This window comes from Triticum aestivum, chromosome 5B (genome assembly GCF_018294505.1).
Source record: "Triticum aestivum cultivar Chinese Spring chromosome 5B, IWGSC CS RefSeq v2.1, whole genome shotgun sequence".
In the NCBI taxonomy this organism is placed as follows: Eukaryota; Viridiplantae; Streptophyta; class Magnoliopsida; order Poales; family Poaceae; genus Triticum; species Triticum aestivum.
In genome coordinates, this window is record NC_057807.1 from 676,948,475 (window position 1) to 676,961,922 (window position 13,448).

The 13,448-nt window shown below is 47.4% G+C and overlaps 2 protein-coding genes across 2 annotated transcripts; both read left to right on the top strand.

Moving 5' to 3' along the window:
* The first annotated feature begins 3,639 nt into the window (after positions 1-3,639).
* Positions 3,640-6,797, top strand: LOC123117591 (BTB/POZ domain-containing protein POB1-like). The gene is made up of 5 exons (XM_044538314.1): positions 3,640-3,838; positions 4,984-5,051; positions 5,127-5,190; positions 5,567-5,846; positions 5,963-6,797. The coding sequence occupies exons 1-5, from the start codon at positions 3,640-3,642 to the stop codon at positions 6,795-6,797; spliced, it is 1,446 nt and encodes a 481-aa protein (XP_044394249.1).
* A 3,496-nt stretch (positions 6,798-10,293) lies between these two features.
* On the top strand, positions 10,294-11,735 carry LOC123117592 (acetyl-CoA carboxylase 1). Its single transcript, XM_044538315.1, has 2 exons — positions 10,294-11,075; positions 11,194-11,735. Exons 1-2 carry the CDS (start codon positions 10,782-10,784, stop codon positions 11,332-11,334), a joined length of 435 nt encoding a protein of 144 aa, XP_044394250.1. The 5' UTR covers positions 10,294-10,781; the 3' UTR covers positions 11,335-11,735.
* Positions 11,736-13,448: the final 1,713 nt, after the last annotated feature.

Genomic DNA, 13,448 nt, shown 5'->3' on the forward strand with positions numbered 1-13,448 from the left:
AGTAATCTTCTAGGATCCCAGATGCTTGGTGTTCAAGAGAAGAGATGCTACATGTCTTCTTGAGGGGAAAGACATGTTCATATGTGCTTATTTGCATTAGCTCTGTTCATTTGTTTCCTTGAGCTCTGATTTTCTGTTCCCTATCTTCTGCCAATATCCCATGCTAGATTCAGGGGGAGCAAGACATCTAAGGGAAAGAAATTCTTTAAATTCATTGCACATCTTTACCTTTGGGGACATGTCTATATCAAATGTGGTACTTAGTACTCACTCTCTACATGTCATCCCAGTCTTGGTACTCTTGTGGTTCTTTTTGTTTGCTCTGGCTAGTAGGTGCATATGTGTTATCTAACCTTATTTTCACAGGTTCATTCCATCCTAAGCCAACTCAAGACCACAAGGTAAGTATATGCATCACAGTCATGTGTATGAGGAGTTCTTGCTGATGTACATACTGTTTGCAAGAAGGACTCATGAGCATGAAGGTACATTTCCCACATTCACATCTTTTGCTCTGATGTATATAGCCAAGATACATGTAACACATTGCCTACTCTATCATGGTTATGCACTCACATGCTTCTATACTCCATATTCACTTGATTGCATACATGTAGGGGGAGCCCATGCATGTTACATGTCTTTCCAAAGCTTTACCTGTTATTCTCTATACCTTTATCTAAAGCTTTGATGTACGTTGTCATCAATTACCAAAAAGGGGGAGATTGAAAGCAGTGCTCCCTGGGTGATTTTGGTAATTAATGTCAACATATCTCTTGTTGGACTAACACTTTTACCTAGCATGTTTTCAGATAAAGTTCAACAATGAAGTGGCATTGACTAAAGGATGTGAAACCCCTTCAAGATGCTAAGGACAAAGGATTGGATCAAGCTTCAAGAACAAGACTCTACATTTTCTATTTTAGTGATCCAAGATCACATTGAGTCTATAGGAAAAGCCAATACTATCAAGAGGGGATGAGGTGTTGCTTAATGGCTTGCTTGCTCAAAGTGCTTAGTGATATGCTCCAAAGCCCTCAACTACTTTCTCACATCCACATATGACCTAAACCAAAAGTCAAACTCGGCCCCACCGATTCTTTCCATCCGGCGCCACCGAGTTTAGATGTCATAGCCACTGCCACAAACACTAGGCAAATCGGTCTCACCGATAGGGATCTCGGTCTCACCGAGATGGGATTGTAATCTCTCTGTGTATGTCCATTACCAAAATCGGTCTCACCGAGTTTGTGTAACTGATCCTACTGAGATTGCAATGTAGACTCTATGGTTCCTTTTCGTAACATTTCGGTCTCACCGAAATGAGCGAACCGGTCCCACCGAGTTTATGTGACCAACTCTCTGGTTAGCTTAATACCAAAATCGATCCCACCGAGTTTGTGTAATCGGTCTCACCGAGATTACGTTATGCCCTAACCCTAACCATATCGGTCCTACCGAGTTGCATGTCAGTCCCACCGAAAATCCTAACGGTCACTAGATTTGCTGAATCGGTCCGACCGAGTTTCTCAATTCAGTCCCACCGAGATTGGCAAGTTGTGTGTAACGGTTAGATTTTGTGTGGAGGCTATATATACCCCTCCACCTCCTCTTCATTCGTGGAGAGAGCCATCAGAACGAACCTATACTTCCAACTTACATTTTCTGAGAGAGAACCACCTACTCATGTGTTGAGACCAAGATATTCCATTCCTACCATATGAATCTTGATCTCTAACCTTCCCCAAGTTGCTTTCCACTCAAACCCTCTTTCCACCAAATCCAAATCCCGTGAGAGAGAGTTGAGTGTTGGGGAGACTATCATTTGAAGCACAAGAGCAAGGAGTTCATCATCAACACACCATTTTTTACTTCTTGGAGAGTGGTGTCTCCTAGATTGGCTAGGTGTCACTTGGGAGCCTCCGACAAGATTGTGGAGTTGAACCAAGGAGTTTGTACGGGCAAGGAGATCGCCTACTTCGTGAAGATCTACCCATAGTGTGGCAAGTCCTTCCTGGGCGACGGCCATGGTGGGATAGACAAGGTTGCTTCTTCGTGGACGCTTCTTGGGTGGAGCCCTCCGTGGACTCGCGCAGCCGTTACCCTTTGCGAGTTGAAGTCTCCATCAACGTGGATGTACGATAGCACCACCTATCGGAACCACGACAAAAACATTCGTGTCTCCAATTGCGTTTGCACACTCCAATCCCATCCCTTTACATTCTTGCAAGTTGCATGCTTTACTTTCCGCTGCTCATATACTCTTTGCATGCTTGCTTGATATGTATTGTTATTGTTAAACTTGTGCCAAAACTCCACTTCAGCTTAAAGAAATTAAAAACTGCAACTTTTCTTATTTAGTGTCTAATCACCCCCCTCTAGACACCTCTTCTCGATCCTTTCATCCTTGCATAAAATCCTGCTAATTTGTGTGAAAAGTGTTCCCTTTCCCTTGGGCCAGGACTTTCCACAGGACAGGAGAGAGAGACAGAGAGAGTATACTCTCTTAAATTTGTCTACAAAGCAAACTTCAACTCCCATTCGCCATGGCCATGGTCAGCATTGTTTCCACCATCGCGCTCCTCTCCCACGCTCCCAAAAACGCCAACCCATGTCGGCAAAAACAATGAGTTTTCGAGACGTAGCCATGAAACAGTGTATCATGGTGGCTGCAATGCAAATTTGGAAGTTGATGGCGGGATCCCTCAGAGTAGGCAATGACAAGGATTCGGCCAGCAAGGCGAACGGCCCAAGTCTTCTTCAGGAGAATCAATCGGATGGTCCAACATCAACAAGGCCCATCCGGCTAAACGTTCATGAAGCCCATCCGACTGAACACCACATCATCAATCCGACTGGACCAAAGACGTGGTCAATCAAGGCGAACGTTACCCACGCCACCATCAAAACTCCTATGGTGATGTGGTAATTCTACCGATAAATACCACCATTATGGACGTTATTACACTGTGTATCATAAGGTGAAAAGGGCACAAGACATAGATATGCTCATAAGATTTACCCAAGTCTACAAGCTAAAGAAAATCCCTTGTAATCATTCGACTCACACAAGAGAGAAAACACATCGGAGGTATTGCCCCTAGAAAGGGGGCATGGAACCGGGTTTATGTCTTTTTTTTAATTAATTTTAGTAAAACGGTCAAAAAAATCGTTCGGTCATGTAAATTATATCTGAATTTTAATGGTCTTTGCATGGATTTTATCTGTTTAGTTCAAATAGTTGATGAAATGTATGCGGACAACTTTGGATGGTCGGCTCCCGCAGCAGTGTTCCCGGATACATGACGGATCATATTTACGGGTCAATGTTGAACATGCCCTAAAACCATAATGATATATGGAGAAGTATGCGCAAGTTCTAGTGGCATTTCCCGAATACGTGAGAATTACAACGGCGTCTATCTAGTTAACTTTTTTTATTTGTCCTTGTGGCAGAGACAGAAGAATGTGTGCTTGTAATTACCCCAAAACAAAAAAAGGTTCGTGGGCATTCGGAATGAACCGGCCGTAATCTAAAAAAATAAAATACCCGGCCGCCGGCCGCCTCCGCAGCTAGGGTTTACCGTCCCCGCTTCCGCCGTCCCGCGCCTTCTCCCTCTTCCAAAGTCGCCGGAGCACATGGCCGGCGCCGAAGGGTCGACGACGGAGGGGGCGGAGAAGGACCTGGAGTTCTCGCGCGCCGGCGAGGGGCCCAACTTCGAGTTCGCGTTCAACTCGCAGAACTTCTCCGACAGGTTGCTGCGGATAGAGGTCGTCGCCGGCGAAGACTTCGCCGGACGATCCCTCCCCGACTCAGCGCGCCACTGCAAGGAGAAAGGTGCGTACAGTAACACCCCCCCCCCCCCCCCCCCGCCCCGGTGGGCAATATTAATTACTCCCTACTAACTTTGTACAAAATCAGCGTCAATTAATATGAATCGGAGAGAGTACATGATGTTTGGCGCAATTCGGATGCTGCATTGTGGGGGAATCTGCGGCGCGTGTAGCAATGGTTGGGCTAATTTTGTTTCAACAGGGGATTCATAAGTTTTGAGCCAGAGAGATATGGTGCAAAGCTTTATTCACAATTGAAGTAGTTAACATATTTTTCCATACGAAGTTAGCAAATACGTACGAACCTTCATACGATTGGAGAGGATGCGTGGAGGGAGGCGCTCCTTACAACTCTAGAAATCCGCTGTCTGAATAACCATGATACATGTTTATGTTCAAAGCACTAATCTGCCATTTTATTTCTTAGTTCACCTTTTTTTTTGTGTATGTGTTGAAACATTAAGTTATTGTACGTATTAATAAACATCATGGCGGTGACAGCACCACAATTCTCTCAATTTGTAGCAAAATTGAAAGAAGGTTCCAGCAAAAAACTGATGCAGCAAAAAAAAAATCATGGTGGCCACCACCGTCGCCGCCCACCACCATCCTTGCCTGTTGAAGCGAATCCCCTGGTAGGTCTCCAGCACGGCACCTCATCAACGCTGCAGGCCATGACCTCCCCCCTTGCCGCGCGCGGTGGTGGGTACGTCCCAAAGTAGCCCATTTGCGGGGGACATTGACACGGGTTAGACGGCGGGCAGGTTGGCCCGGGATCGCCGGCGGTCATCGCCCACGAGAAAGTTATTTGGGAGCCACAAGGAAAGAGGCGCGAGGTGATAAGGAAAGAGTAGCGGTGGAATGAACGGCCATGGGCGCTTCGTGTGACAGGATAAAAGAGAGTTAAGCGGTGGTGCGTGGGGCCCATCGCCAGCGTGGACATGACCGGCGGAGTTTCAGCTGGTCGACCAGTTCTAAACGCTTCCCTTCAATATTTTGCCATGTTGCTGAAGACTAATTAAATGAATCTGCACCATGTGCTCCAAGTGTTTTTAACAGCAGATGACTTGTCTAGTTGTTCTACTCTGTACCTCCTACTTCCTTCTCATGTTTCTCCTTTATTTCTCTGACCCTAGTATTTTTGACCAGTTTTACGAGTAAAGACGATTCATATCAACTCAGCGATTCTTGCTGTGAGAAGTCCTTTCTTTCTCAAGGTAATTCTTATAGCCTTGTTGAATACATTTTTTTATAGTCAGTTAATGCTTTCTAATAAGCTTCGTGCTTCTTAGCTTTTCTCGAATGGCATGAAAGAATCTGATCAGACACATCCAACACTTAGGGTTGCTGATTCAGGTAATGTGACGACTCAAATGTAAAAAATTTCCTCTTATAATGGATTCTAATTTGCTATGTGGCCGTGTTACCATTTCTATATTCTTAAACAAGAACATGATTAATAAATACATAACAAAGAAGGGATTTATATTTCTGAGTTACTCCCTTCAATGATGAAATAGCTAGTCTATTTTCCCTCTTTGATTTTACCTACCAAGTGGATATCTTGTCTTAAGTCTTATGTACGGACAGCTCTTCTCAATGCCGTCAGTCAATAGTCACACATAAATAACCATTTACACGTGAAAACACATTCATTTTGTTGTTGTTTAGTTCTTTGTTAAAGTGTTTCCTTAATCCTTGTGTCTTTTTGTTTCCATTCTACTTGGAACAGATGAAAATGCCCTTATGGAGCTTTTAAACTTTATGTACAGTGGAAAACTCACCACAACTGAGCCCTCTCTTCTGCTTGACATCTTGATGGCTGCGGACAAATTTGAAGTCGTTTCTTGCATGAGGCATTGCTGTCAGTTGCTCACAAGTTTGCCGTGGACCACAGAATCTGCACTGCTGTGCCTAGATCATCCATGCGTCATGTCAATGGCAGCTGAAGTTCAACTTTTGATAAGTGCAGCCAAGGATTTCCTTGTCAATAAATACAAGGATTACAATAAGTGAGTGATCCCCATTGGATGGAACCACCTTTTATTTCCTTATTAGGATAACTGTATATGTTATCATCAGAGATCATGTATGAAATTCACCCAAGGCTTGGTTTCTCTTATTTCAGGCTCCGGAAGGAAGTGACAAGCATTTCTCTTGCTGGGATCAAAGCCATACTTTCAAGTACTGACATACATGTGGCATGTGAAGATTACTTATTCGTGCTCATGCTCAAGTGGGCCCGTGTTCAATACCCTGATTTGGAGGAAAGGCGCGAGATCTTGAATTCTCATTTACTTCCACTCCTGCGCTTCAGCCATATGACCTATAAGACACTTCAGGAGATCTTAGCATGCACTGCTAACGACATAGACCATGAGCAAGTAACTAAGTGTATCAATGGGGTGCTTCTGTGCAAAGCTTATCCAGCACACAAACCAGGTGCTCTTGCGGCATGTGCCCCCTCCTGTCAGCAATTTGCAGAGCGAGATTACAAGTACAGACATCTGAAAGTGGTTGCGTTTGATCAACCCCGCCCGCAGGTTATAGCCTACATGGATTTGAAGCATGAGGAATGCTCCCAACTCTTCCCGTCAGAAAAGATATTCTCGCACCCGTTCCATGTCGCAGGTCAGGGCTTCATTCTTGGGGCAAGATGTTGCAAGGCCGATCAGGGGGAGTCTTACAGTTTTGGCCTCTTGTTACATATCGATTTGGAGCTGAAGGGCTCAACGTGTGTGACGGTAGATTATGAGTTTGCCGCAAGGACAAGGCCATCGCGGCAGTTTGTAAGCAAGTTAAATGGTAGGCACACATTTAGTGACAAGTTTCCAGTCGGATCGAGGTACCTCTTTTGGGTTCCATGGCAGACCTTCATGGCTGACGATAGCATCTTCATCGACGGCGTGCTGCACCTGAGAGTTGATCTGACGGTGGTGGAGCAGACGGAACTGCAATCGTGATATCTTGTTACTCAGCAAAGTTAGGTACGTGTTTGTTATGGCTTGCTTGTGATCCTCGCCTGATCCTGCGCGCCGGGATGATCATGGCGCATATTGTTTATGCTATGCATTGGCCACTGCCTTCCAGATGTGTTGCCTCTTGATGGCCCTGTTCTTGTCATACCCAGGATATTGCTTGTTGGTACCTTCCATTTTCTGGTGCGTTTTGCTCCTCTGTCCCTGACACCGAGAATTGTAGGGTAGCAGTAGCTGGGAGCGTTTTCGTAGCCTGTTTGCTGTTCCTGTTGGTTTGGACGGGTGAGGTTTAAATACCTAGCGGGCAGAGCGGTGGGCGAGAATGGAGGCGAAAAATTCATGCTCATCACGGCTGCGGAGGAGCAGATATAAGGGGCCGAGTGGCCGAGGATAAGGAATCGGCTAGGCGCGGTCTAGCCCCTCAAAACCGAATTTTTACTTCTCTAACAAGTTTTAAGAGATCGGTTAGAGATGCAAGGAGGGGAAATGACCGAGGGCCGGGATTGGGAGGGGAAACTAAGAGCATCTCCAGCCGTTCGATCCCCCCCCCCCCCCCCAAGGGAGTTTTAAGGCGGAAAATATTGCCTCTTGGGGGCTAGCCGACGCTATTTTCGGCGTGGGGGGGGGGGGGGGGGGGTCTCCGGTTCCAAATTCGGCACAAATTGAACAAAAAATAATTTTTATCACATAGTTCATCATAGAAATCAATACAAATCAAATAGTTCAACGAATCAAACTCATAATTCGAACACAAATTTAAAAAACATCGAACTAGGCGTTGCCCTTCAGCCTCCATAGATGCTCCATCAGATCGTGTTGCAGTTCTTGATGCACCTATGGGTCTTGGATCTCCTGACGCATATTGAGGAAGGCAGTCCATGCTGTCGGTACCTGGTGATCAACAGTTGCAAGAGGACCCTGTCTGAAATATGCTTTAGTATCAACCACTGGCTTGTCCTGCTCGTTCTCAATGATCATGTTGTGCAAGATGACACAACAATTCATCACCTCCCACATCTGAGATTTTGACCAGGTCAGAGCGGGGTACCAGACAATAGCAAATCGATATTGGAGCACACCAAATGCCCGCTCCATATCCTTCTTGCAAGCCTCCTGACACTTAGAAAAGTAGGAGTTCTTGCCTCTTGGAACAGGGTTTGAGATAGTCTTCACAAATATTGACCATCTTGGATAGATGTCATCTGCTATGTAGTATCCCTTGTTGTAGTGGCGCCCATTGACCTCGAAGTTCACCGGAGGAGCATGACCTTCAACAAGCTTGACAAAGACATTCGAGCACTGCAGGACGTTGATGTCATTGTGAGTTCATGGCATACCAAAGAAGGAGTGCCTAATCCAGAGGTCCTCGGTAGCCATTGCCTCAAGTACGATACTGCAAGCTCCTTTTGCGCCTTTGTACATCCCCTGCCAAGAAAATGGACAATTTTTCCATGCCCAATGCATGTAGTCGATGCTTCCAAGCATCCCATGAAATCCTCTTGCTTCATTATGTGCTAGGATCCGGGCAGTGTCTTCAGCATTTGATGATCGAGTATTATGGTCCAAACACTTCCACCATTGCCCTGCAGAACTTGTACAAACACCCAATGGTGGTGAACTCGGCATCCTCATAGCTGTCTTGCACTTCTGGAGTTGGGAGCTCCATATGCAAGCATCCTCATAGCTGTTGTGCACTTCTGGAGTGAGGAGAATGCAACTGTGCCGGTGCAATCCTTCTTGCAAATGAAATAGCTGTCGAACTCCCAGATGACATTCACAATCTTGAGGAAGAGCTTCTGGCTCATCCAATAACAACGCCAAAATACTATCTTACCGTGTAGTGGAGCGTCGGCATAGAGCAAGCAATAGCCCTTCATTTGATGCCTCTGCTTGCTCTTGCGGCGGCCCGACACCAAGCCACCTCGCCGCGGCTTTGCATTCTTCGCGAGCAGGCCGGCCAGAGCGGCGAGGATCATGAGGTGCTCTTCGTCGTCGATGTCGGCCTCGGCTTCCTCCTCAATCAGAGCCGCGAACGACTCCTCGTCGTTGGAGTCCATTGCCGAACAGGAAAAATCGCCAAACACCTCGCAGGCGTCGTGGGCGGGTAGCCGCTGGTATCCCTGCTTGCATGGTCAGAGTCCTGGAAAGCTTGGCCAGGAGCGGGATGGCCTTTCTAGCGGCGGAGTAGCGGTTGTTGGCAGGGGGTGGCGCTGGTACCGGCATGGCGGCAAAAGGGGAAGTGACGTTCTACCGCACGTGGGCCGAATCTGGGCAGGGAAAAGGCGTTTCTCGCCTGACAGTGGTGGTCCACGCACCACTTTTTCTTCTGCCGGAGCCTCCAAGTGCCCTCTAGTGCGCTGGGTTCGGCTTGGGATCGCCGGGCCAAAAGATGGGCCGAATCGGCAGAATTCGGCGTCCTCAGGGCGCGACTGGGGGATTCTTTTGCGCCGGCGAAAAAAACGCCTTGGGGGCCTGTTGGGGGTGCGGCTGAAGAGCATCTCCAACAGCCACGCCAAACTAGTGCCGCGCCGTAAAATTGGACGTTTTAGCGCGCGCGCAACCGGTATAGTTGCTCCAGCGGGCGCGCAAAAACAGCGCGTGCGGCATATGTAGTTCAGCGCACTGGCCAAACGCAATCGTGCGCCGCTTATTTGCTGTGCCCGCTCCCGCGCGCTGGACTCTCGTGCGCTCGCTCTCCACTCCCACCCCCCATCCAGCCGCGCCGCCGCCGCCGCCCGCGCCCCCGGCGACCGTTCTGGCGCTTCCCCGGCCTATCCCCGCGCCGCCGCGACTTCTTCGCCCCCCCCTCTGGTCCCGCCGCCCCTCGCGCGCGTCCGTCTGAAAGGGTGCGAGTGCGACGGAGGGCTGAAAGGGTGGCCCGTTTTGTTGCCTCCTATCATGCCATTCGGCGTCCCGCAGCGCACAATGATCTTCAGAAGGATCTCATTGAGGAGTGGTGGGCACGGCATGGACGACAAAGAGCATGATTTCTGCGTTCTACATTGTATTGTTCATGAACTATTTGTTGTGTTTATTGCAGTATTTGTTGTACTGAATGATAAACTATTTGTTTGGGTTGTAATAATAAAGAAATTGAACTATTTATTGTTGATTAGTTTGATTATTTTTGCTTCTATTTGAAATGTATATGTTGTTTGTGCGAGTCGCGCGCTGCATTTTTGCGAGCTGCTGGAGCGACGCGCGCACTGCATTTTAGCGTGGCTGTTGGAGTCAGCGTTGGTGGCTGCGCAAAATCAGGCGAACGGCGCGTGACAAACTAGTTTTTAGCGCGCCGCGTGTTGCGCGTCTCATGGAGATGCTCTAAGTGAGTGACTAGTGGGTCGTGGTCTTCTAGCAGATGGACGAAAGAGACCGGGTGTGTGTGGGGGAGTCGTCGTAGTCGTCTCCTCGTGTCCAAGCTGCCACCCGGCCCTCTCCCTCCCGTCTTCCCTCTGCTCTGCGGTGGACGGCGCGCCGCCGCAGCCAGGCATTCAAGGCCCGCCCCGCCGCCGCCGCCGCCGCCGCCATCTTCGATCTTCCTCCCCCCTCCCTTCCAGTGCGCGCGGCCGGCAGGCATTCCGTCGAACGCCTCCGGCGCGCACCCCCCCTCCCCCTCCCCCCACCACTCCCGCGGTCGAGTCAGTCCCGGCGTCCACCCCCCTCTCTTCGGAGCAGGACTCCCTTCCCGTGACGAACTAGCCGCTCTTCTCCGTCCGTCTCCGTGTGGGCTTCCCTCCCTCCTCCAGACCGTGTTCGACTCCGCCACCCCTCCGATCCCCCGCAGTATACTATATAAGCAGCAGCCACCACCAGATTACCAAACCGGTTTCGAATTCGCCGGATTTCGGGTGCGGCCGCGAGATTACCGTCGTGTGTCGTGTTCGCCGGAGAACTTTCGCCGTCGCCGCCCGGATTGGTGTTGCTGAGTGGTGACTGGTGCGTGGCGCTGACGGTTGGTCAGAGGGGGCAATGATGGTGGGGTCCGACCAGATCAGCGAATTCTGCAGGGCGCTCGGGGGCGACACGCCGATACGCAGCGTGCTGGTCGCCAACAATGGGATGGCCGCCGTCAAGTTCATGCGCAGCATCCGCGCCTGGGCCTCCGAGACCTTTGGCACCGACAAGGCCGTCCTCCTGGTGGCCATGGCTACCCCGGAGGATCTCCGGGCCAATGCGGAGCACGTGCGGATCGCCGACCAGTTCCTGGAGGTCCCTGGTGGAACCAATAACAACAATTATGCAAATGTGCAGCTCATTGTCGAGGTCAGCGTGGTTCATCCATCGTTCATTCTCCTACTCTTATATCATCCATGTTCATTGTGCTTGTTGCTTGACTACTAGTTACTAAATGTTTGCTTGTAATTCATCTGCCATGACACAGATAGCAGAGAGGACCCGGGTTTCTGCAGTTTGGCCTGGCTGGGGTCATGCCTCTGAGGACCCAGAGCTTCCGGACGCGCTGGAGGACCTTGTAAATCTATTTTTGATATTAATATGGAGGTTTACGGGAACTAACTTTTGATGTGACGTCGCTGGAGGACCCTTCCCTGACCACAGCGCGTGGAGAAAGGTGCGCCTCTCGATGAGTTTAGCTGTTGGCAATCGTGCGCTTCTAAAACTTGCAGTCCATTGTAAGGCGTGGGCTAATTTCGTAGCCCTGATATTGAGAGAGGCTGGTATTGTGGTTTTAGGGCCATGGGGGATCCATAACTATAAGTTCCGTGGCTGATCTGATTTGCTGTAATGTAACTGTAATAGTCATCTTACGCTGAAAGCTTTGCTCACGGAACCGAACTCAAATTTATTCACTCAGTAAAAGTTGTTGGCAGATTATATGCTGCCCATACGTCAAATCTGCAGATTTGTTATATATTTCCAGATGCAACAAAAAGAAGGAAGAAAATACTATAAACAAATATCGTTATTGGCTTAATGGTTGTGTACTTGTGTATTTGGAACGATGAATAGATTGTTTCATAGCATTGCAGGTCAACACTGGTCTGCCTTTTGGCTTGTTCATCTCCGTTCTTTCTGTGTGTTGAGGCATTTAAGATTATTATCACCAGCCTGCGTGATGAGTGTTTACTTTTAAGCAATAATGAAAAAAAAATCACGTGCTATGGCGAAATACCGTGTCCCTTAAAATGCGCTATTAGCATGCTATATCATGCTATTAGCGAGACATTGTATACTGCTTTATTTAGCGAGACATTTCTCAGAACGCTATAACGCACTGTTTTTTCACTGCTTTTAAGGGTACAAATGCCTGTTGTATACAGGTAAACTTGGTATTGGCACAATGTGCTGGTCAAACGTAGGCCTTGCTTAGTTGCTTCTGACTCAATATATGTAACTTACTGGTTACATGGCAATGCTGACAAGGGCACCTTGGACTGGTTTTATCGTACATGTGCAGGAGACACACTTGGCGACAATCTCCTCTTCCCACACGGCCACACAAGGGTTGCATTCAAGAACTGATGAGTACACAAGTTCTTGTTTTCTTGTTGTAGACCAAAGTCAAATGTTTACTCAGAAAAATAATGTAGTCATCAGTTTCATTCGCTATATTTGTTCATAACTACTCCCTCTGTTTCATAATATAATAGCATTTTTTTGAGTGCAGCGATTCGGTGCCTAGACTCATCTGCACCCGGTCAGAAAAAAGATTCAAAATAAATATTAGAAAAATTCAAAAATTCCAATTTTTCCCCATGGTAGACAATTTATTGTGTGAGGTTCGCTCCAAATATTAGCTCATTTGGACATCTGAGTAGCTCTCAGCAAAAAAGAAAAATCGGGTCAAAACAGTACATGAACAGTAAACCGTTTACAGACTCCGAATTTGTCTTTTTTTGCCGAGAGTTGCTCAGTTGTCCAAATGATTTGCAAATTGGGGCGGACCTCACGTATTAAATTGTCTACCATGGGAAAAGAATTTGAATTTTTTTAAATTTTCTAGTATTTGTTTTGATTTTTTATTCAACACGGGTGCAGATGAGCCCGGGCTCAGAAAAGGATTTCCCCAATTTTTTTTACAGTAGTGCTCTTATAATATGGGAGAAAGGGAGTATACGATATTTGCCTTTAAACATCTTTTCCATGAGACAATCCTCTATAACACTATGCCCCCTAGTTTTAAAGAGCCCACATTCAATTGAGCACAATTAATTGAGATATTCAATTTAGATTGGGGTCATCCGATTTTAACCGGCTCAACAATTTCTCAACGAGTTTTCCCATATGATTCTTTTAATTCTCTATGTTCGCTAATTTTGAAGCTCTTTAATGCAATTGAGGTATACAATTTTGGATTTGGTATACGATTTTGACCGTGCCAATGATTTCTCAAATTAATCAGTAGCAACCGGCCTATAAAAACACATCAATTCTGCGCACCCTCCCACCGCCTAGAAAAAGAAGTGCCACCATGTGATATTGTAGCACCAATATAGTACATGGAGCCAGTGACACAGAAGTTTCCTCACATAAATATACATTGGTTAGCGGATAACACGAAAGGCCCATCAAATCACCGCATAAAGAAAACACACACTCCATCATCTCCCACACCGGCCAAACTAAATATTCCACCAGTTTCAAAATATAAGGGGTATTACTTTTTTGGGATCTTTT